Raw genomic sequence first — 24,946 nt, forward strand, 5'->3', positions numbered from 1 at the left:
TACTGTTTTTATTATTTTTTCTTCTTATTCATGCTGCTTATTTTGTCTCATTTTTCTTTATCTAGTAATTCTTACCAACTTTCAGTGCTCAGTTCAACTCAATGGTCACTTTCTCAGTGAGGCTTTCCTGGGCTTCCCTGGTGGCTCAGTGATAAAGAATCCACCTGTCAAAGCAGGAGACACTCATGTGTGGAGCAACTAAGCCCGTGCACCACAACTATTGAGCCTATGCTGTAGAGCCCTGGAACCACAACTACAGAAGTCTGAAGGCCCTGTGCTTCACAACAAGAGAAGCCACAGCAATGAGAAACCCGCACACCACAACTAGAGAGTGACTCCTGCTCCCTGCAACTAGAGAAAAGCCTGTGCAGCAATGAAGACCCAGCACAGCAAATAAGTAGAATCAGTGAGGTCTTCCTTGGCCACCCTGTCCTTCTTCCAATCATTCAAATTCTTCTACATTACATTCCCTTAGTTCTCATCCTAATCGTAGTATATGATTGATTTAGAATCTACTTTCCCCCTTTCCCTCCCCTCTGTAGGACTTTAACCAAATGTCAACTTTTCAATGAGTCCTTCTTCCCTGTTTAATTTTTCTCCTTAGCATTGATTGCTTCCACACAATATGTAGTTTACTTATTGTTTTCCTCTATATCACATGAACAGGAACTGTATCTCTGCCTGCTACTGCTTAAGCTCAAAAAGGCTGCATGGCCTAAAATATTAAGCATAAGATAAAATATTTTCTTTTATTTACAAAGTAAGTCATTTCTATTTTTGATGACAAGTTTTAGATGTCAAGTTTAAAATATTCAGCAGAGTACCTGAAGTTGTAAAAACTTTTTATGTGATACACAATCAAAACAGTTTGAAAACCACTTCTCTACACAAATTGTCTATTTTTAAGCAGTATCCAAAAAAAAAAAAAAAAAAAAAAGGCTTCCCATGTCATTCAGATGGTAGAGTCCACCTGCAATTCAGGAGACCTGGGTCTGATCCCTGGGTGGGGAAGTTCCCCTGGAGGAGGGCATGGCAACCCACTCCAGTATTCTTGGCTGGAGAATCCCCATGGACAGAGGAGCCTGATGGGCTATAGTCTATGGGGTCACAAAGAGTTGGACATGACTGAGCGACTAAGCACACACCAGATAAAATAAAATGAGGAATGACTTCAATTAGAATATTTCATGACATGATTTGATTTTAATAAAAAGTAACCATCTAAGTTTTTTTGTTGGAGGATTTTATCAAATACATCTTGAAACTTGGTCCAGGAATATAGTCCAGCTTCATTTGGAAGAACTAGTTACCTAACCTGCCTTGCTTCAGTTGCTCTGAACTCAGAACATTCCAACTCTGACCAATCTTCTCCTATTATAAGAGCCACACAAAGCAGACAAGAAAAGGCAGGAGAACCAAAAACCAGATGAATATTAATCATTAACAGGTAATTCCCAAACCAATATTTGGAAACTCTTTGTTTACACTCTAAGTATCGTTCCTCAAAAAAAGGTGTGGATGCCATTTTTTTTTTTTTAATAGAAAGAGGGATAGTGTGAACACAGGCATATTTTCAGGAAATTTAGGAAATAAATTGGAACTTAGGGAGCTTGATGAAGACCTTGGGAAATGTGTTCATGTGCTTTTGGCACTGAGAATTCCATGGAGAAAATAAAATAAAAGATCCAAGGATAAAAGTCAGCAGAAATTAGAAGACCGATATAAGGTTCTAGCATATTGATAAATAGATGAAGGATTTTCAACAAACAGAGAAGAATCAATAATTAAAGCAAAATTGAAGGAAACTCTAAGACCACTAGATGAAAAGCAAATCACTGATATTGTTCAAGGGAACATCAGTTGGAAGTGATTAACATCTTGGAACATCTTGGTCAAAGTATGGAATTTAGGTTAAAGATAGAATCTTATATCACTGAGTCTAAATATACCTCTCTTAAAAAAGTTAGCTGGCTGATCAGACTTCATTATTATATTAGATACAAGAAAAGACTCGAAGGAAGTCAATACTGTCCAAGTTAATATTTTAATGTATTGAGGTTCCATAATGATAGTATTCCTATGAAAAAAGAAATTATTCACTATTATGGGACTCAGGAATATTGAAGTACTGTTTTAAAATATCTCCACTGAAATATATTCAGAAGAAGTAGATGCAGGGAGCGGGTTCATGAAAAAAAAATAGTTAGTGGCTAGGGCTAGGCTAAGGTAAGCAAGAGGTGCCCATGGTACAGAATTAAGGAGATACTCTCATATGCCAATTCTGTGCTTGCACAAAATGAGCCTGATAAAGAGTGCCTCCCTGGCACCTGGCTTGCCTCACTCTAGTGACCCTTGAATTAAGTTCAAATAATGGTGACAATTATGATAGTCAATGGAATGCAGTTCTCATATGCAAAGTACTTAATGCGACACTAGTACATTAACTGCAACAGGTTAGAACAAAATTTCAGAGAACAGCAATGAAGCCAAGGCGCTGTACTTAGGTGAGACCTTCAGATGGACCAGTGAGTAGCACTGAGACATTATTCACCTTTTACTCCATAGGTTATTAACTTGAGAAATAAAGCAGTAAGATAACAATAAATCTGGGGGCACAACACAGCAAAATGTAATCTTCCCACACAAGAGGACTTAAAGTCTTCCTCTATGCCTTATTGTTTCATTTAAATAAAAATAGTCAAAACAAAATTTTTAAGTAAAACAGGAAGCAAGAATGACAAAAGATAAGGCTAACATATTAAAAAATAAGAGACAAACTCTCTTTGAAATAAATAAATCACTAAGTGATCTAATGAAGAAGCAGAAAGCAAGCACACAGGCATCATGTCAGAGGTACAGAAAAAGCTCAAACCTCAGCTATAGAAAAACATGAATATATTATAAAAAGATAATTGACAACACACTGGAATATTTTACAAATATAATTTAAATTATGTATAAAATAGATGATCTTCCAAGATATCTTAAGTTGTCAAAACGGATGGAAGGAAATATAGAGCCCTTTAACAGGCCCATAACACGAAGGAAATAAAGGCTCTTCTCTAAGTAGCTTTGGTGGTGGTTTAGTCACTGTTGTGCCTGACTCTTGTAACCCCATGGACTGTAGCCTGCCAGGCTCCTCTGTCCATGGGATTTAAGCCTACATAATTATAAACCAATGCTTTCAAGCCTTCAGATAATAATAACAATAATAAAATTTCCATCCTAGCTAATTTTTTCAGAGTATTGGGGAATAAGCAAAGTTCTCCTTTCTTGTTTTGAAATCAGCATAAGCCCCATATCCAGACATGACACTCATGCATCCAGAGCCAATGTCATATACCAATAAAGAAGCAGAAGTCCTGAAGAAGCCATCAGTGAATCAGAGTCTGTGGTCTATCAAAAGAATATTCTAGAAACAGTTTGCTCAACATTAATAACTATAATTATGTACAATATTTAATAATCAAAGAGAAGCAGATCATCTCATTCAATAGATATCAACATGATTTTTGAGAAAAGCAAATTAATTTACATTAAATGTTAGAAATGAATATTAGAAAAGAATCGTTAATGTTAGAAACAACTCTTTGGGATGGGGGAGATGGATTAGAGATGCTTCCTATCTACCACAATGCATCTATTCTGAAGACCTTAGGAAATGTGGAGGGTAACTATTTAAGACCATCAAATTGAGAAAGATAACTGAAGTGTCTTTGACATGCAGATGTTATTTTTCAGGAGTAATCAAAGCAGGTGCTCAGAAAGACTAGAAATGCTGAGCCATTGTTCTTACCTTTACTTCCAAAGACAACTGATGCTTCCAGGGATAGGGTTTCTTGGGAAGCCTGAGCTCACTCATTTTGCTGTTTAAGAACTTAGACTTTAACCCAGAATCTGACAACAGAGACTGCCCTGCTGCCTCCTGCTCTGATGCTGGTGGATCAGGCAAAGAAGGGGGACGCAGAGGATCAGGGAGAATGGGAAAGTAGAGACCAGGGCTCCTTCCCAGGTGTCTGTTTGTCAGACCTAAGCTGAAGAGAGAAGAGAAACTTTGAACTGGATGAAACATCGAGTTTAAGTAAATGTTTTACTTTTTATACACATAAAAATGTACAAATCATAAATGTATACTTTTCACAAAGTAAAAACACCCAGGTGACTAGCATCCAAGTAATGGATTATTACCAGTACCTCAGGAGCCTCCTTTAAGTGCCCTCTTCCCTCTCCTACCCAAGGGGAATCCTTACCTTAATTTTTAATAATTAGTTTTGTCTGTTTTTTAAAAAAAAAACCTCTATTTAAACTTTGTTTTAGATTCTTATTACTCCCTACTGAGTACTCCTCCCTTCTCACTAACTTATTATTTTATATTGGGTTGTAGCTGATTAACAATGTTGTGATAGTTTTAGGTGAACAGCAAAGGGACTCAGCCATACATATATGTATATTTATTCTCCCCCAAACTCTATTTAAACTCCTAAAAGAAGGTAACTTTTGTCTCGTTTCACTTAAAAAGTGTTTATGAGATCTGTCCATGGTGTTGCATATTGTGGTCTATTTATTCTCATTGTTGTGGGAATAGACCATAATTTTTAAATCATCTTTCTCTTGACAATTAAGTTGTTTGCTGTTGGGCTTTTATAAATAGTGCTCCTATGAACATCGTTGTACATCTTTTCCCAAATATCTGTGTACATTTCTAAGTGAAATGTCTAAATCATTGGAATGTCTAAATTTAGCTTTAGGAGATATCACCAAGAAACTTTTCCCGATTTCTTTTATACTCACAGTCATAGGGTGTGAGAGTTCCAGTTGCCTCATATCTTGCCAGTGTTTTCTGTTTTCCATTTTCTTTTATTTTTCCTTTCCTGTTAAGCATGTAGTGGTATCTTACTGTGGTTTTGATGTTCATTTCTCAAAAGTCTAAGAAAGTTGAGGGCCAATTTATACATATAGACCACTTGAATTTTTCTTTTATAAAGTCTTTGTTCAAAACATTTGCCTATTGGGTAGTCTAGGTTTTTTCTCTTTTTTTCCTGTGTTCAATTTGCCCATCCACTATACTACTCCTCTCTTTTATTCTTCTTTTGGTTTACTACAGACTCTCCTTCCTCTCTAAACTGTAAATACCCAGAAGACAGAGTCAGAATGTTCTCATCTCAGCATCACCTTCAGAGCCTGGCAATCAGGTTCCTTTAAAGCACTAGCTCAAAAATATCCATTGATTTATATTAGGAGATTCTCATTGTCTTCTAAATTAGCCCAAGGTTCTAGTCCCCGTGGTTCTACTTGGCTTCTAAACATGCTAAGAATTTCTCCTCTAGGATGGCTGTAGCAAAACCGATATCAGCTCTTTGTGTAGAGACGGCCTAGAGGGTGTATTTTAAATACTAGGAGTCAGAATTAATTCCTCTTGGGGTAGATGATGACTATCTGAGACTCTTGAGAAAATAAGGAAACTCTAAAAAAGGTCAAATGATCTTTTTAATCTTGAAAAGAATTTTTCTGGTGTGTGATATTGTTCTATGATTTCTTACATCTTATGTCTTTAGGTTTCTTCTCTTCCATTTAAACCTTCATTTCATTTGAAAATGTCTTTGTTGCCTTCCTCCAATTTTCACTCTATGGTCCAAACTATCTCATTGTCTCCTCTAAAAGTTACCACATTGCCTCCCTTCACATTCATTCTATTTACATTACAGGTTTTCCAATTCTATCTGCTCTCTCCTATGATATTTAGCTAATCTAATTTAATCTCCTTGTCATTTCCTGATTATTAATCTCCTGGAAATAGTTAGATAAGTAAATATCTATTTTGCCTGATGGAAATAATCCTAGTGTAAATAATTTTAAAATGACCCATTTAATTTTAGCATGTGAATTTTAATAAATGTAACCACATAAATAAACATCCATATTTCTCAAGGTATAAAAACAATAAAAATGTTAATTCTGTGGATTACAGCTTTAAAATTATATGCTGTGCTGAGCTATATAACATATGACTATGGATATAGTAGATATTTTCTGCACCTATAATAACCCCCATGAAGGTACTTATCAGTGATTGTTTTCTCACAGATTTTTATTTTTCTAGTTCTTTCCAAAAAGGAAAATTCAAAGGCAACAGGATTGATGTTTCAGGTTTTCCCAGCAGTTGTAAACCCTGGGTGTGTGTTACAAATACTGGGGAGTGTCTAAAAACTAGTGATATCTGGGTTCTACCCCAGACCAATTCATTCAGAATCTCTGGAGTAGATCCCATTCACCTGGATGTTTTAGAAATTCCCCAGGGAAATCGAACATGCAACCAAAATTGAGACCTGCCAAGTCTGTGGCCAAGAAAAACAATAAGTAAAAAAATGTTGAAAAGTTAATGCAAAGTACTACATTTAAGTTTGCAACTATATCCTCAGAGACGGGTGAGAGTCCTTTCTTTGGCCCAGTGCTGGATTTCTGCTTGTCCAAATGTGAGGTAAAAAACCAGGCCAAACATGTTGACAGCAGCAGCTAGGAAAAATACATTCCTCCAACCAGACACAGAATCCTGGAGGCAAAAAAAAAACCAAAAACACCAAAAATCAGAATTATCGCCTCAGAGTTGCTTCTCCATCAGTTCTAGAAAGCCTCCATTTTGTATATTGCAACACTGATCATAAGAATCTAGGGAATGATATGCAATAACCACTTAACACCTTGAATTCTCAAAGAAAGTTTGGTGAAACTGTTGGAAACAAGAGGATGCTAAAAAGCACACTGGGTTCTGACTTGGAATGAATTTTTCTTTAAGCGCCCCCAAATCAACCTATACTAATATTTTTCTAGAAATCTGGATCTACAGTCTTGAAAATATTGTATCACTCATTTAAATTATGCCTAAAATAACAGCTTGAAGATCGTCACTCTTTTGTTTTTGGCTGTTGACATCAATCGCAATAACCCCCTGAATGGATACCTCAATATGATGTGAGTCATATTTGGTCTGACTGTATGAGTCTCCTCTTGAAACCCTTGTAAGTCATAGTTTATTTCTGGTATTATAGTCACAGTGGATTCCTAGCAATTTGGCAAAAAAGTAACCTGAAAATAGGTCACCTAGAGATGTATTAAAATGACTTTTTTGTTTTTGTTTTTGGTAAGCTGACTCATGCCTGTCCTGCCATCCCAGCCTGGTTCTGCCTTTCCATCTTCCCTACCAGCCCATACTTGGTACTGAGCAAGCCTCATGGGCCATCCTCCCTGCCTTGTCTCACAGCCATTCATTTAACCCATGATTTAAACTCTCTTTAAGCTGGTCTTGGGACCCTTGGTGTTTCTGTTTCATAATTTTTTTAGAAATTTGGATTAATATGAACAGACTCTTTATAACTTTCCCCTTTTGCTCCTGTGACTTCATCTCTTATCCTTGACATGTATCATTCACTCTAGTCATAAGAGCTGTTTCATTCTTTTTTTCCTCTAGGAAGTCACATGTGCTATTTTCTCTGTCCAAACTGCTCATTTTTATCAATCTAACAGCTATTCATTTTTTAGAAATTCAGCTTATACTTCTCTTTCCCTGGGAAATCTGACTTACTAGGGTCTGACTTAGAGTCCCCTACAAACAGAATAATTGTGCTGATATCGATGTTGATTTTCCCCATCAGATCACATAGTCCTTGAGAACTGGGGCCCAGTTGTGAATCCCCAGTGCCTAAAACAATATCTGCCACTTGCAGACGTTCAATAAACTGGCCCCACCTGACTGATAAGGAATCCAGTGGCAGTGGAAGAGATGATTCCTGCAATGAGCCCAAATCCCCTTGAGATTCCCATGAGGAAACTTGCATATCTGTGGAGAGATGATTTTATAGATGATTTTATATAGAAAACTGCCTATGTCTTTTCAGTAACTCAACACTAATGCAGTTTAGCTCTAATAGCAAAGTCATTTAGACTACTGCAGATTTTTAGTTCACTTCAACACAGCTCAGGCAATATCAGCTGGCAAATCCTGAAATCACTTGTCTTTACCAACTCAACATCCAACTTTTTGGGACCTCATGGACTGTAGCCCATCAGGCTCCTCTGTCCATGGGATTTCCCAGGCAAGAATACTACAGTGGGTTGCCATTTCCTACTCCAGGGGATCTTCCCAACCCAGGGATTGAACCTGAGTCTCCTTGTCTCCTGCATTGGCACGTGAATTCTTTACCACTGTACCACCTGGGAAGCCACAACACCAGCTCAACAACTAGGAAGCAATTTTATCTCCCAGAAGCCCAGGTTCCCACCCCAGTATCTTAGTATGGCAGACAGATAGAGCAGTGGTCAAGACAACAGATTCTGGAGAGATGGCTTGGGTCCAAATCCTGACTTTGCCTTTGCATGACCTCAGGCATGTCACTTAACTTTCTTGTGCCTCTATCATCTATCTCTCTTATAAAGTGAAGATACCAATAAGGCATGTAGTTGTGCAGATCAGATATGTTGATATATGAGAGTGAAAGTGAAAGTCACTCAGTCGTGTCAGAGTCTTCATAACCCCATGGACTATACAGTCCATGGAATTCTCCAGGCCAGAATACTGGAGTGGGTAGCCTTTCCCTTCTCCAGGGTATCTTCCCAACCCAGGGATAGAATGCAGGTCTCCCACATTGCGGATGGATTCTTTACCAGCTGAGCCACAACGGAAGTCCAAGAATACTGGAGTGGGTCGCCTATCCCTTCTCCAGCAGATCTTCTCAACCCAGGAATTGAACAGGGGTCTCCTGCATTGCAGGCAGATTCTTTACCAACTGAGCTATCAAGGGGGTTGATGTGTGAGAAGGGTTTGGCTCATGGCAAGCATATATATATATATATATATATATAGTAGGTAATATCATCAAACACTATGGAAGCTTTTCCAAAACACATATGCATGGGTCCTTTCCTAGAACACACAGTCTCAAGTGGGGAACCTAGGGAAGTTTTTCACCTAAATGTTATCAGCCAAGATTGGGCACCATTGTTCTAAAAATGCCTTAAGTCATGGCCACATACTGACATTTCTGGCTATCTGTTAGTACTCTGCCATCAATTTGTGCATGTCAACAACAACAAAGAGTTACAAAAAGACCAAGTCTAAACCTCCAGAAAAGCCTGGGGAAGGGGACAAACAGGTAATGATCTTACCGGGGGGCAACATCTAAGGTGTTGATGATGAATCCAGAATCACACAGGTTACTGGTCCCAGGAATAAGTATCAGCAAAATAATGGTTGTTGTGTAACTGGAAGCCACAAAAGGGAGGGCCACAGCACATAGTGATGGAAGGAGGAGCCCTGAGCAATGGGGACACACTGTCAGGAACCTCTGACCATGTGTGGAAAAGGGATTTGTTAACTGAGTTTTGCCTAGACTTACCTAAGGATGAAAAGAGTTTCCGGACAGTGATTAATCTAAGAAGATTCCTGGACAGGAGGAAATCTGCCAACTGACCTCCAAGAATTGTACAACTTGCAGCAGCAATAAAAGGCAGGGAGGACAGAACCCCACTCTGAAGGAAGGAAATGTATAGAGTGAGTAGTTATAAGGGTACATATGACACCAGATTTTATTAGTGACACAGACCAACCATTAGTCCACCCTCCTGACACTCTGAGTTGTTTTAAAGAAATTAGCATCATTTTCTATAAGAAGAACACTGTCTCAGGTAAGACGGCCAGCACTTGCATTATACTGGTCTCCAGAGAAGAGCACAATTCATTTCTAAAGGAAACTGAAGCATCAGCTAGCATGGCAACGTTGCATGGTGGTTAAGAACACAGATACTGCAGTAGCTCAATCACTGAGTAACTGTGTAATCCAGGGAAGTCTTCTCTGTCTCTGTGTCCTCATTTATACACCTGTGCAATATCATTACAAAACCTCTCAATCATTGTGAGGGTTAAAAGAGTGATTATATGCAAAGCCAAAATGTAGTAGGCGGCAAAGAACTATTTCTCCTCTTACCATTAATATGTTCATAAAAGTACAGGAAGCATACTCACGTCTCTGATGTTGACACGGAGCACAGAACTGATATACGTTGGTAGGTATGTTATGATTATAGTGCATAACCAGAAATGGCTGAAAAATCCCGTGAAAATGGCCCAAAGTGGTAGGCATCTGACCATAGACTTTATGGGGACAGATCGTCTAGGAGAACTGGACTGAAAGGAAACATCTAATCAACATGGGTATTAGAACAGGTCAGAGAGTGCCTTTCCTGAGAGCCCCACACCCTACCCTGGAGGTCTCTGCATGGTCCACAAGTAGAGGGTTGCACGGTACCTGTTGAGCCAGTGAAGACACGATGTGTTCCTTTTCCCTGATGCTTATGCATGGGTGATGCAAAGGGTCATCGTAAATCACTGTGAACCACAGGAGACAGCAGACACAGCCAATGCTACCTGGGAAGCCGGGACCCAGTTAGTTTTCAGGTAGATTTGTGAGCTGGGGGAAGGGAGTTTCCTCTGAAGTAGCATATCTCCCCCCAAAACACACTTGTTAATTCATGGTTATTTCACCATAAGGATCTAAATTTTACCATTTTCCATTTCAACCCATCTACAAATCTCCTTTAGAATGCCATTTGACAATGTCAGAGCCCTCTGGAGAAAGCAGGAGCATGACATACCTTTGCATAGCTGATTAATTACTCTTCAGACTCCAATGGATGCATAAAATTGATGTGGCAAGGAAAAGTTTCCAACACATTTGCAAAAGATAGTGTTATCACATTCAAATGATATATCCATTATGGATTTTGAGAGAAAAAAAATTTCTTAACAGTACCTGATTAACATACGTGGACCAACATGACTTGGGAGTAACATCATTAATGAGAAAGTCATCCTAGCCAGAACCATATTGCTGCTGCTACTGCTGCTAAGTCACTTCAGTCGTGTCCGACTCTGTGTGACCCCATAGACGGCAGCACACCAGGATCTCCTGCCCCTGGGATTCTCCAGGCAAGAACACTGGAGTGGGTTGCCTTTTCCTTCTCCAATTCATGAAAGTGAAAAGTGAAAGGGAAGTCGCTCAGTTGTGTCCGACTCTTAGCGACCCCATGGACTGCAGCCTACCAGGCTCCTCCATTCGTGGGATTTTCCAGGCAAGAGGACTGGAGTGGGTTGCCATTGCCTTCTCCGAGAACCCTATTGAACGATACCAATTAGTTAAAACAAAAAAATAGAAACTTGGTCTCATTGCTGAGATTTGTCATTTGAAAGGATTCTATTTTAAAGACTCTGTGGGTTAATGTTCTTTAAATTCCCCCAATTACTGGATTTATCCAGTATTTTATTTATAAAGCTATAGGTTAGGCACTGTGATAGTACCAAAGTGATGAAAAAAGTATGGAATAGATTTCTTGCCTCAATCATCTCACAGACTAGTGGAGAGGAAAAGGGGAAATAAATAATTACATGCCAACACAGCCTAGAAAAGAAATTATCAGTAACCATCACAGAGGACAGAAAGACTTAATCTGATGGGATAAGACTTGGAAATCCTCATATGGAAGGGGACACTTAATTTGAACTTTGCAAGATTCACCTGGTAGAGAATAGGTTAAGGGTACCTTGGCAGAAATAATTATAGCAAAATATGAAGACAAACTGAAAATGTGCTTTACCAGCTTTGACATTTTAACCACATACGGCAATTAAACGTGGCATTTCAGATGTGGTGGCAGAGATTCTAAGAAGCCTGGGGTGAGTGTGTTAAGGCTGTACTCTTGATTTCTCAGAAGTCAGAACCATAAAGATGCATTTTCTCTCAAATGGGAAGAATATGGGTCATGGGTGATGTAAGCATGAAAACAAATGCCTGGGAAGTGGAGATGCTAGGATTTAAGAGAAAGTGACTCACCAAAAATGTAGAAGATAAAAGGCCAGCCCAAGGCCTGGGAGATTAGTCCCCCAACACAGAGAATGATGAAGGACCCAAATGATGCCCCTGAAGAGAAGAGGGATTAAAAAAAAAAAAAACTGAGGAAAATAGCAATGGTTGAATGACTTCCCTAGATGTTATCCCAACAGTGAGGTGGCAGATTTAGAATTACTGGATAATGAAAGACTTTATTCCAGCTCACAGATCTCCCCCAGTAAAGTCATGGAAAATAATTAGAATTAATAAATCATAGTGATATGCCAACTGAAGCTTCAGTGGCTCCTTTAACACCAATGTGACCAAATACAAATCCCACTTGTCATAGAAACTCTCTGTAAACATAGCCCGCAATATTTATTTATAACTAGAGTTACATTCTGGCAGGGGCAATATGAGATTGACAACAGAAAAGGAAAGTCTTACAAAAACTAATGACCTCAAGGAGATTTCAGCCCAGTGAATATGAACAAAATTCACTATTAAAGTGTAATACACTGTAGACCTTCGAGTCTGAACATATTTTTCAGAGACTCACAATAAGAAATGTATTTTGCATGGCAACACAGTATATACACAAATACAAACACACACACTTCAAACAGAAATTTTATGAATCAATACTTGGCCTTACTGTGTGAAATTCACTCCAAAATTTCCTACTTTATTCTATTCAATTTTATTTTAAAACACTGGTTTTGACCTACTAAATTGATTTTATGACCCCTTTAATGGGTCCCAATATGAAATTTTGGGGAAAAATGTGAAATATAAATATGATAGTAAAACTATAATTTTCTATGAAAGTATAAGGAGAAATGAGGAGACATGGGGAGAAAATTAAAATTGATGATAAAATCAACAAATTGTTTACACACTGTAAGCAGTAGGGTGGATGGAATTTTTGTAGAAAAAGAGAGACTTTAAGTGCACTTAGTATGTAGTGTGACCTGAGCCTTGCTTATAGAGGAATACTGACTGGGAAGGCAGGAGGAGACCATATGGTAAAGCATCTTTCAGTTCAGTTCAGTCGCTCAGTCGTGTCCAACTCTTTGCGACCCCATGAACCGCAGCATTTTATACCTATGTTATAACATCTTTATCTGTAAGATGGAGGAAATACATTGAAGATTCCCAGGCAAATTAGCAAAAATGCCCCACCTATGCTTTAAGGAGATAACTTGGCTTGATGGAAAGGGAGGTTTGAAGGAAGCAAAGAGGAGAAAGACCAACTGGGAATATTCACAGTTAGAAGACATGATAACTACACTGGAAGGAGCCAGAATACAGGAGGGTTGTTTTTGTAGTAAAAATCTGCAGGAGGGAGCCACGCATTGGACCGGGAGTGAGAGGCTTTATGACCGTCAGTTCTGTTCTTCAAGTATAAAGCAAACAGCAATGATGAAGTTAGTCCTTAGTATGATTACACACTCAGAAGGGCACTGTAGTGTGGTGATCCAGAGTGTGCACTCTGGGACCAAACTGCTAGGGCTTAAACCTCAATTCTACCACCTGCTGGCTATTTGCCTCTGGGCAATTTAGCTCATCTTTGCATACTTTAATTCCCTGCTGTGTAAAATGAGAGTTTAAAATAGTCATCACAGGGTTGTTGTGACCATCAGCTTAGAAGAGTAAAGAGCTCAGAAAACTGCACTCTTTAAACTCTACTTTCAAGCGTGATTTATGTCTTTACCACTGGTAGTCTTAATTCTCATTTTATATCTTTGCTAACATGGCGTTTATACAGTTACTTGATTTTTTCCACTGACGCAAAATCTTAAAGTTCTCAACTTTTCCCTACAATGCTTTTCTGACTGCCCTCACAATGCTCACAGTGGTCTTTTCTGTCTGAAGTCTTTGTGACTTTATAGCACAGGTATATTTATCTAATTTGTTGTGTGACTGTCTTGCATTGTTTAATTTTTTTTAAAAGCACTTTTCTCCCTGTCCCCCAAACCAACCTAGGCATAGAAGGAAAGATGTGGTATGGTGAAGCAGATTACAAAGTTGTGATCCATACATGCATCCTTACCTGATCCCGCAATGCTGGTGAGCTTGCTTCGTTCAAGTGGAGGAGCCCATTTTGCCCAGATTGTAAACTGACCTGTCCATGCCATACCCTGAAATGACAATTAGTAAGACTCAATCTCCAGGAGAATTCAGGAACCTGTGTCCCACACAGAATGAGAAAGTAACTGGTTACCTGAGCCATGCCCTGGACTGTCCGAATCACAATAACCAGAATCACTCCAAAGTCAGCAGTCAGTGGTGTAAAGAGGGTGAGAAGCGAGGAGATCAGCAAACCAGCACCAAGCATCTGTTTTGCTCCAAATATCCCTGCTAAATAGCCGCTTGGGATCAGAGTTAGTATTATCCCGTAGTTGATGGAGCTAAAGATGATACCCTGAGTTTCTGGACTCCATTCATATACAGAGACCTGGGGTTGGGGTGGGGGGGAAGGAAAATTCTTTACTAAGAATTTATTTTATAAAAAGTCTAATTTATAGCCAGAGCTGCTTGTGCTCAGTTGTGTCTGACTCTTCGTGACTTCATGGACTGTAGCCTGCCAGTCTCCTTTGTCCATGGGATTTCCCAGGCAAGAATACTGGAGCAGTTGCCATTTTCTACTCCAGGGGATCTTCCCGACCCAGGGATCAAATTTGTGTCTCCTGTGCCTTCTGCATTGGCAGGCAGATTTTTTACCACTGTGCCACCTGGATTCTGGCCGACGTATATAATATTAATTTTGTTTTTTCTCCATTTTTTACTAAACTTAAATATTCCAACTTTTCCAAACAACCCATTATATTCCTAAATTGATTCTCTTAGATGGAGACAAAATAGAGTAAATGAAGAGGAAAAGTGATAAAGAAATGATTATATAGGTAGTTGATAGGAAGATATAAATGAAATATAGTGAAAGATCTCCTTTTAACTATTTTGGTTCTAGTAAATGATTTAGGCGACACGCTGATTCTCATTTCAAAAAATTTCAAAATACATCTTTACTGAACGCTTATCAAAATCAGTCCCTAAAATCAAATTTAAGAATCATGGTCTATCCTAGCAGAACTGACTTCCTAAAACACATATTACACATTAATAAGACCACATTTCTCTTCTGATATAACCCAATAAATAATTTTTGGTAGCCACTAGATAGATACATGGCACCATGGTATAAATTGAAGAGCCCCAAAACATAAAATACAAAATATAAAATAACTATAAATAAAGCAAGATACATGATTCATGTCCAAATTCAAGCCTGAGGATGAACAGCAGTAAAATAGGGACTTTGAGAAGAGGGAAGAACAATTTGGGAAGGTCCCAGTAAGGAAGAAGTACTTGAACCATTCTTTGTAGAATAACTATGATTTGTATAAAGAGAAATAGGAAAACTCATTGTCATTGAAGAAATACAGCAGAAGTGGACTTGTAGCATTTGGAATGATACACAATGATTAGAAACTAACTGGGACTCTGATGTGCTCAGAGCAAAGACTGTTCCTGAGCCACTGACAGCAGATATGAGTGTGCTGAGAAGCGGGCCAGTTTCTGGAGAAGTGCAGCATTTCAAGAGAGGAGTTGGCAACTTGAAGGTATCCTGGATTCTTATGCACAGGAGTGCGAATGTGTAGAATGAATAATGGAAGAAAGATTCGAGGCAGAGAGGTCATTATAAATAAGCTGGCTCCAAGGTAACAAAATCATAAAATTAGAGGATGATTTTACTGTACATTTAGAAATGTACAGTAAATGATAGTTTAAAGGAAAACATTTAAATGGGGTATAATGATTATTCTCATAGAAATATAAGATGAACAGGTGATATTTTATTTAACTAATTGGCTAATGAGGAATTGGTAAGATGATACAACTGGTCCAAAGGAGAATTCAAGGAACCACATACTTATAAGCAGGAAGTAATGCTGAAATAGATGTTAAATATATAGCAAAACTGACTTATTCAACTGAAAGGCAAGTGGAGGAGAGTATCAATTGATTTTCCACAAGACAAAATTTATTTTCAGAGCTATGGGCAAGAATCATTTTATTACTGTTAATATATAGAACTTAGAGTTGTAAAATGGCTCAAGGATAATAAAAGGTACAGAGAACTGCTTAGAATCCGGCAGAAAGATGTACTGAGACAGTGCCTAGTTTTTCACTGAAGATATCCAGTAATCTGTTCCTTTCTAGAAGCATCCACAACTTTTTCCAATAGTCACACCCCCAACCTTGTAATCATAATAATCTCAGTGAAAGACTAATCACAGAGGTAAGCAATATCTTAGAGAAAAATAATTCCAGACATTTTTAGTTTGTTATTGATAATTCATGTTCTGTACGCCACAGAATCAAGATTCAAGTCCTCTTTTCAAACTGGATTTTCCCTCTCAATAAAGAGCCTTGTTCTTTACTATACTTACTTCTGCTGTCTTAAATTCCCTGATGGATCTGTTGGAGTGATTGAAGGTGAATGCAAGAGGTCTTTCTGTGGAGGTATTGAGTAAACCAGGCTGCTGAGTGCTATTCACCATGGCAATGATTGCAATGCTCAGACTCACACGCTGGGTTATCATGGTGAAGTTTGAGAAGTGCATGATGAAAGCCAGTCCATAGCGCAATGAACAGAATTCAGGACCTAGAGAATAACAGATACCTGCAGTGAGTGCCTTTTTCCACTTCTCCCACTGCTAAATTTGAGAAAACTTCAGATGGTATTATGCAGTCTCACCATTTTTTCTCACTCAAATAACCATGACTATAACCCTCTTTTGACATAATCTTTAGTTGATTTCAAGATAATAAATCAGAGATCTTACAATCAAGTAAGATCCTTTTTCAGAGGATTCTTACAATTAAGTAAGGCCTTCTTCAGAGGCGTGGGTAGCACATGAAAATATAGGACAAACTAAATGAAGGTATTTATGTCACAGTGTTCCAAAATAAAGTGAATGGGGAAGATAAGGAAGAGTCAGTCACAGAACCTGAGTCTCCCAGCCTCAAGTCTGGGATTTCATCCATTTTGTATATTCATTTACCATAAAGCTTGAAAGTTTATACATAGAGAGCTGCTTTGAATTAAGCAAATCATATACCCAAGGGTTCTCTTTTAAAATACCTGAGAGATAGTGCATAAACGAGCACATCCACTAATTCCTCAGTGTAATTTTCACTTGGAAATATTTTTGAGGTGTGTCACTAAACTCTGCCTTCACATATACTCAGCTTTAAAAAAGCTAATATGAGGAACCATTTTTACTGTTTGTAGGTGATATGGCACCAGACAAGTTGTCCTATTAGAAGAGCAACACATTTTTAAAGTCTCCACATAGTGGAACAATGGACCAATATTCCATGTGAACCCCAATGTTCATTGCAGCACTGTTTATAATAGCCAGGACATGGAAGCAACCTAGATGTCTATCAGCAGATGAATGGATAAGAAAGCTGTGGTACATATACACAATGGAGTATTACTGAGACATTAAAAAGAATACATTTGAGTCAGTTCTAATGAGGTAGATGAAACTGGAGCCGATTATACAGAGTGAAGTAAGCCAGAAAGAAAAACACCAATACAGTATACTAACACATATATATGGAATTTAGAAAGACGGTAATGATAACCCTGTATGAGAGACAGCAAAAGAGACACAGATGTATAGAACAATCTTTTGGACTCTGTGGGAGAGGGAGAGGGTGGGATGATTTGGGAGCATGGCATTGAAACATGTATAATATCATATAAGAAATTAATTGCCAGTCTAGGTTCGATGCAGGATGCAAGATACTTGGGGCTGGTGCACTGGGATGACCCAGAGAGATGGTATGGGGAGGGAGGAGGGAGGGGGGTTCAGGATTGGGAACACGTGTATACCCGTGGAGGATTCATGTTGATGTATGGCAAAACCAATACAGTATTGTAAAGTAAAATAAAGTAAAATAAAATAAATAAATAAAAATAAAAAATAAATAAATAAAAATAAAAAAATTTTTAAAAAAGAAAGAAAGATTAAAAGTTTTCTCTGCATACTTGGGGAACTGGGACTAAAGAGAAATATAAAGAAAACTTGGTGAAGAAACAGATAAAATATACTGGAAGAAAGTATTTTTTTTTTTTTTTTTTTGGCCATTAAAAATGGGTTGCCTGCAAAAGAATTATTTCCCTATTAATGGAGGTTTCCACACTCAGAGGAAATAGCTCCTGGGCAAGGATGTTACAGCAGGAATTCATACACAGGTGAGGGGGTTTGTTTAAAATGACCTTTTCAGGACTCATTTCATTCCTTATGTTCAAGGATTTATTGATCATTTGACCTAATTTATCATAGATAACTCAGTGCTCCCTAAGGAAAAAGCAATAGGTAACAGGATGAGAGGCTGGAGCTGGTCCAATATTACACTGAGACAGTCTTCACAGTGAGGAGGCTTGATGGAAAAAGGAGGAGAAAGGAGAGCAAGGTTGTGTAAAGAACACTGGAAATAAGCTTCTACTTTTCCATAAGTAGGCTGAGAATAAGAGATGTGGCTTTACTTTTCCTGGTGGAAGGCTTCTCATCCATTTGGCTCCTCTGGGAAATGGTACCACACTTTGTGGTGGAGATTCCCTCTGCCCTGAATCTCTTTTACCACGACAGGCTTTTATCTATGGGGAAGAACAACAATCCAAAACAAGACACACAAACAATTTTTTCATGTTAATGCTGCCTTTTCCCAGCATCAATGAAAACTGTGACCCAACACAGCTGTATGATTTACATTTTGCAGTACACTTCCTTATTGTCATGCTTACAGAGGACTTGATTTTTATAAGAAAATCTGACTGTGAGTTCCAGCTAAATGATTTAGAGCTAGTCATTTAAATTACCTAACTAGCCACTTCCTGTCCAATAAAAATAAGTCTCATTTCTGAGTGGTGCTGCAAGAATTGAATGAGAAAATTGCAAACCACAGAGAACCATGCAAAGGTAAGAAGTATGGCTTGAGGCAGGTCAGAAGACATGAAAGCTAATTTAAGCTCAAGAGCTGGAGGAGGAAAGCTCCAGCTACCATGTTTCTGTTCTTTCTGTGAAAACAGAATAACATTCACTCAACGGTGTCTTCTTTGAACATGAAGAATGACATTGTATAACAGATATATATTACTGTAATATGTAACACCTTAAAATGCTTATTCTTATCTTTGCTAACATAGTTGGGACACTTTGCTGGGCTGAAAAGTTCTTCAAATCACCTGTAAAATCATATTGAATGAGGGCTTTCTACTACAATTACAAATAAATTCAGCTATTTGACAGGCAAAGAGAATTCATGACTTCAAATTGGACCCATTTAATTTGATACTTATACACTGATCTTCAGGGGATTCATACATTTTTCTCTTTTCCAAACAATCCTTATTCTAAGAACATTATCAGTTTTGCAGCCTTTCCTAAACTGAAGCATCCATGACCTCCCAAACACATGTATCATACTTACATTGCATCATTCAAAGCTTTGCATTCTTTCTGAACATAAATTTAAAAAGACTTATCTGCATCCTTAAGAATATTCATAATCTATGCCCATAGGATGAAAAAATGATAATAAAAGAGACAGATGAATAATTTTGTCCAAAAACATTGTTTGTAGTATTAGTTATTACAGCATAATATTGGAGACAAATTAACCTAAGCATAAGAGTTTAATGAATCAACTTTAATAGATTCTTGCACTGGACTTTACTTAAAAAATGTCTTTGAACATATTGCATAACATTAAGGAAATGCCTGTACTCTAGTGTACAAAGCAGGCACTATGCCTGTGTTGATATATGCGCACCCAAAGAGAGAGAAACAGAACACACCATGGTCACGTTATGATTTTCCATATTTACCAAGTGGTTTTTCAAACAATTCAATTCAGTTCAGTTGTGTCTGACTCTTTGTGACCCCATGGACTGCAGCACGCCAGGCCTCCCTGTTCATCACCACCTCCTGGAGCTTGCTCAAACTCATGTCCATTGAGTCAGTGAGGCCATCCAACCATCTCATCCTCTGTTGTCCCCTTCTCCTCCTGCCTTCAAGCTTTCCCAGCATCAGGGTTTTTTCCAAGGAGTCAGATCTTTGAATCACGTGGCCAAAGTACTGGAGTTTCAGCCTCAGCATCAGTCCTTCCAATGAATATTCAGGACTGATTTTCTTTAGAATGAACTCGTTGGACCTGCTTGCAGTTCAAGGGACTCTCAAGAGTCTTCTCCAACATCATAGTTCAAAAGCAGCAATTCTTCAGCACTCAGCTTTGTTTATAGTGCAACTCTCACATCCATACATGACTACTGGAAAAACCATAGCTTTGACTAGAAGGACATTTGTCAGCCAAGTAATATCTCTGCTTTTTAATATGCTGTCTAGGTTGGTCATAGCCTTTCTTCCAAGGAGCAAGCATCTTTTAATTTTATGGCTGCAGTCACCATCTGCAGTGATTTTGGAGCCCTAAAAAATAAAGTCTGTCACTGTTTCCACTGTTTCCCCATCTATTTCCCATGAAGTGATGGGACTGGATGCCATGATCTTAGTTTTTTGAATGTTGAGTTTAAAGCCAGCCTTTTCACTCTCCTCTTTCACTTTTATCAAGAGGCTCTTTAATTCCTCTTTGTTTTCTGCCATAAGGGTGGTGTCATCTGCATATCTGAGGCTACTGATATTTCTTCTGGCAATTCTGATTGCAGCTTGTGCTTCACCCACCCCAGCATTTCGCACGATGTACTCTCTATATAAGTTAAATAAACAGGGTGACAATATACAGCCTTGATGTACTCCTTTCCCAATTTGGAATCAGTCCATTGCTCCATATCTGGCTCTAACTGTTGCTTCTTGACTTGCATACAGATTTCTCAGGAGGCAGGTAAAGTGGTCTGGTATTCCCATCTCTTTAAGAATGTTCCAGTTTGTTGTGATCCACATAGTCAAGAACTTTGGCGTAGTCAATAAAGCAGAAGTAGATGTTTTAATGGAACTCTCTTGCTTTTTCAATGATCCAATGTGTGTTGGCAATTTGATCTCTGGTTCCTCTGCCTTTTCTAAAATCAGCTTGAACATCTGGAAGTTCATAGTTCACGTATTGTTGAAGCCTAGCTTGGAGAATTTTGAGCATTATTTTACTAGCGTGTGAGATAAATACAATTGTGTGGTAGTTTGAGGATTCTTTGGCATTGCCTGTCTCTGGGATTGGAATGAAAACTGACCTTTTCCAGTCCTGTGGCCACTGCTGAGTTTTCCAAATTTGCTGGCATATTGAGTGCAGCACTTTCACAGCATCATCTTTTAGGACTTGAAATAGCTCAACTGGAATTCCATCACCTCCACTATCTTTGTTCGTAGTGATGCTTCCTAAGGCCACTTGACTTCGCATTCCAGGATGTCTGGCTCTAGGTGAGTGATCACACAATCATGGTTATCTGGATCATGAAGATCTTTTTTGTATAGTTCTTCTGTGTATTCTTGTCACCTCTTCTTAATATCTTTTGCTTCTGTTAGGCCTGTACTGTTTCTGTCCTTTATTGTGCCCATCTTTGCATGAAATATTCCCTTGGTATCTCTAATTTTCTTGTAGAGTCTCTAGGCTTTCCCATTCTATTGTTTTCCTCTATTTCTTTGAATTGATCACTGAGGAAGGCTTTTTTATCTCTCGTTGCTATTCTTTGGAACTCTGCATTCAGACTGGTATAGTTTTCCTTTTCTCCTTTGCCTTTCACTTCTCTCCTTTTCACAGCTATTTTTAAGGCCTCCTCAGACAACCATTTTTGCCTTTTTGAATTTCTTTTTCTTGGAGATGGTCTTGATCACTGCCTCCTGTACAATGTCATGAACTTCTGTCCGTAGTTTTTCAGGTACTCTGTCTATCACATTTAATTCCTTGAATCTATTTATCTTTTCCACTGTATAATCGTAAGGGATCTCATTATAAACAATTAGTAGTTACTTATTTTACACCCAGAAAAAGCTAAGGTGTCTTTGAAAGAACAATGATGAGGCTTCATACAGCATAGTCAAGATACTTTTCTGCTTGCCAAATGTCTCTAAAGTTCTGAGAACGAGATCACTCCATTTAAGTTTTAAAATTTTCTTTTTCTATTATAAGAGACAAAGTAGATGGCCAGTTGCTAACAAGAGAACATCGGCACCAGGAAATATGTTGGCTTTTGCTCTGTTTTGGAAGGCTTTCCAGTTCTACTGACATCTGGATGACATCAGGAATTGAGTTCAGGACTCAACACTTAGATCCCAGCTGAAGAAACTGGAGTGGCCACCTGATTGACCTGGAGTTTGGACTCTTTTCTGTTTGATCTCTGTTGTTATGTAAGAGTCCAAGACTAGGTTGAAGGCAACTTTTTAACTGTATGTGCAGCTACAAGTACTTATACTCAAAGTTTTCTCATCAACCACTCCAATCAGTCTTACAAACATAGAACTCTAGAGCTGAAAGAGATTCAAAGAGTCTCTAACCCAAATGTTTGTTTTATTTATTTTTAATAAGAACACTGATGTATAGAAAGTTTGAAAAATTGCTTCAAGTCACAGAGTTTACTGAGTCAGTACCAGGTCTCCTGATGCTCAGACTGCTGCTTTTTTTATACCTGTTAATACAACTTCCTCTTTATGTTCACATTTTAAGCACAAGTTTATTCATGTCAATGTATGGCAAAACCAATACAGTATTGTAAAGTAAAATTAAGTAAAAATAAAAATAAAATAAAATAAAAAAGAAAGTTCACCTAAAAAAAAATAAAATGCAATAGGGTAGTTTCATTATAAGGTATTCTAGACAGAACTTTATATAATTTTAAGTTGTTTTTAAAATTGAAATATAGTTGATTTACAATATTATAATAGTTTCAGGTGTATAACATAAGGATTCAGTACTTTTGCAGATTATCCTCCATTCTAGGTTAGTACAAGGTAATGGCTGTAATTCCCTGTGCTCTACAGTATATCCTTCTTGCTTGCCTATGATTTTAAATTAAGTTTTAATCATTTATTCCAGAAGGAAATTTGCTGATGGAAATACTTTAAGGTTGAGCTTCAAATATTTAAAGAAATAAAGAAGACTACTCTTTCTTGCTTTTTTGGTTAGTGAAATTATAACACAAACCTATGACTTCAGTTATCCTTCCCTTCCATCTGCTGCCATCCCTACCTTAGCTGTCAGGGTTTCAAATGCTATTCTAAATTTTGCCTCAACAGTTAACTTCTGTTGTTAATTTCCCTGCTTCCTGGTATGAGACAAATACAGAAATCAGGCAGACATCCCAAACCATTTTAAACGAGGATCCTTCTGTGACATAGTAATGGAACCTATTTTTCTAAAATAATCACAGAAGCATATAAAAGTATGGGATCTGTGAATTGGCGTAACTGATATCACTGAAAGACAGTGGAATGATTTTTAGCCTAATCATAAACATTGTCAAAGGTGTTCCTACTTACGAGTGACATTTCTAAGAAATAGTGACTCCTACTGTTAAAAGTAGCAAATAGACATAGAACAATTGAATTAAAATTAAGTTAAAGGAAAATTCTATACTTTAAAAATAACTTCATAACACAAAACAGAGTTGTATCTAGTATACAGTTAGTAATATAGACAGATGATTTAGGCATCAGCAAAAGATAAGATTTTTTTCTTCTTTTATTGGTAGTCTAGAACTCACTATTTTGTTATCATTTTGTTTCTATTGCCATTAGATTTCCCTTAATACTGAGCCTGTCTTGCATCATCTCTATTAGCCGAGTCCCCTAGTTTACTCAGAGTAAATGTTACATGTGGTTGAAAGAGCAGGAACCTGCAGTTCAAAGGGTATCCAAGGACCAAGTTTTCCTCTATCATTCAGTCTTGAGTAAACAAACCAGAGTAGATTTTATAAGATCCCAGAATTTTCACTGTTTCATAGGAAAATGGGGATAATGTTATTTCATTGAACTGTTGAGAATGAAAACAAAACAATGCGACATGCCTTCTCAATGTAAAATATAATACACTGCAAAATGTTATTGATATTAACAACAGGAATAATAGCAGTCACAAGATTGGCACTTGTGCCCTCTCAGATTAGTAAATACAGGTTTATAGTAAATGAAATATCCTTCTATAAAAATGCTTTTGATTGATTGCTAGATTGGTCTTAAATGCTTCCCTTTAGAGCTGGGTTCTTCTGGACTAGAATCTAGAAGGTGGAGGAGGAAGGGATGTATCCTGCTACAAACATCAGATAACATGCAGAGAAGCAATTTCTCCCATGTTAGTAAAACTGAGACCTCTTTTTATCACTTATTTACCTTTCTGAAAGATTGGCAGTTCGAGAATAAAATTATTTATTTCAGTAGATCATTTACATCATGCTGTTAATTCATATGTGTGTAATCATGAAGAAAAAAATGTGTACCAAGCACTAATAGTAGGTAATCTTAGAAGGCAGGATTATATAAAAATTAAGGTGCAACTGGGGCCCTGCCCACAGGGAACTCAGCTCCACTTGTAAAAGATGACACAGGAGTGCCTGAGTACCTTTCCTCCAAGCAATGACCACAGGCTATGCCTGTATGAGTCCATCTATGCTATGGAATCGGGAATTTCCCTGGGCAGGTTGGGAGAGGGCACCTTCCGTGGGTCTTTGCCCCTGGCTTCCCATCATAGCACTGATAGGTACCAACCACAATCTCTGTGGACATCTTTCCTCAGTTGCACAATGAGGGCCACAAACCAGGTAATCTCCACAAGTATACAAGTTTTCTTGCCTCAACCTTATTCACAACTTTGTTCATATTCTCCTGTTTCTGAGAGACAATTTCAACTATATACAGAAATCTGAAAAGGCTAATGAGTCACAGTTGCTGCTGCTGCTAAGTCGCTTCAGTCATGTCTGACCGACTCTGTGCGATCCCATAGATGGCAGCCCACCAGGCTCCCCTGTCCCTGGGATTCTCCAGGCAAGAATACTGGAATGGGTTGTCATTTCCTTCTCCAATACATGAAAGTGAAAAGTGAAAGTGAAGTCGCTA

The 24,946-nt window shown here is 38.0% G+C and overlaps 1 protein-coding gene across 1 annotated transcript; it reads right to left on the reverse strand.

The window, feature by feature from the left end:
• Nucleotides 1-6,415: 6,415 nt before the first annotated feature.
• On the reverse strand, nt 6,416-18,469 carry SLC17A2 (solute carrier family 17 member 2). Its single transcript, XM_052649213.1, has 11 exons — nt 18,442-18,469; nt 16,331-16,545; nt 14,101-14,334; nt 13,930-14,017; nt 11,880-11,966; nt 10,299-10,417; nt 10,016-10,177; nt 9,390-9,522; nt 9,160-9,307; nt 7,744-7,834; nt 6,416-6,550 (listed from the first exon to the last, which is right to left on the reverse strand). Exons 1-11 carry the CDS (start codon nt 18,467-18,469, stop codon nt 6,416-6,418), a joined length of 1,440 nt encoding a protein of 479 aa, XP_052505173.1.
• Between the last annotated feature and the right edge of the window lie 6,477 nt (nt 18,470-24,946).

Source organism: Budorcas taxicolor, chromosome 11 (assembly GCF_023091745.1).
Source record: "Budorcas taxicolor isolate Tak-1 chromosome 11, Takin1.1, whole genome shotgun sequence".
Lineage (NCBI taxonomy): Eukaryota > Metazoa > Chordata > Mammalia > Artiodactyla > Bovidae > Budorcas > Budorcas taxicolor.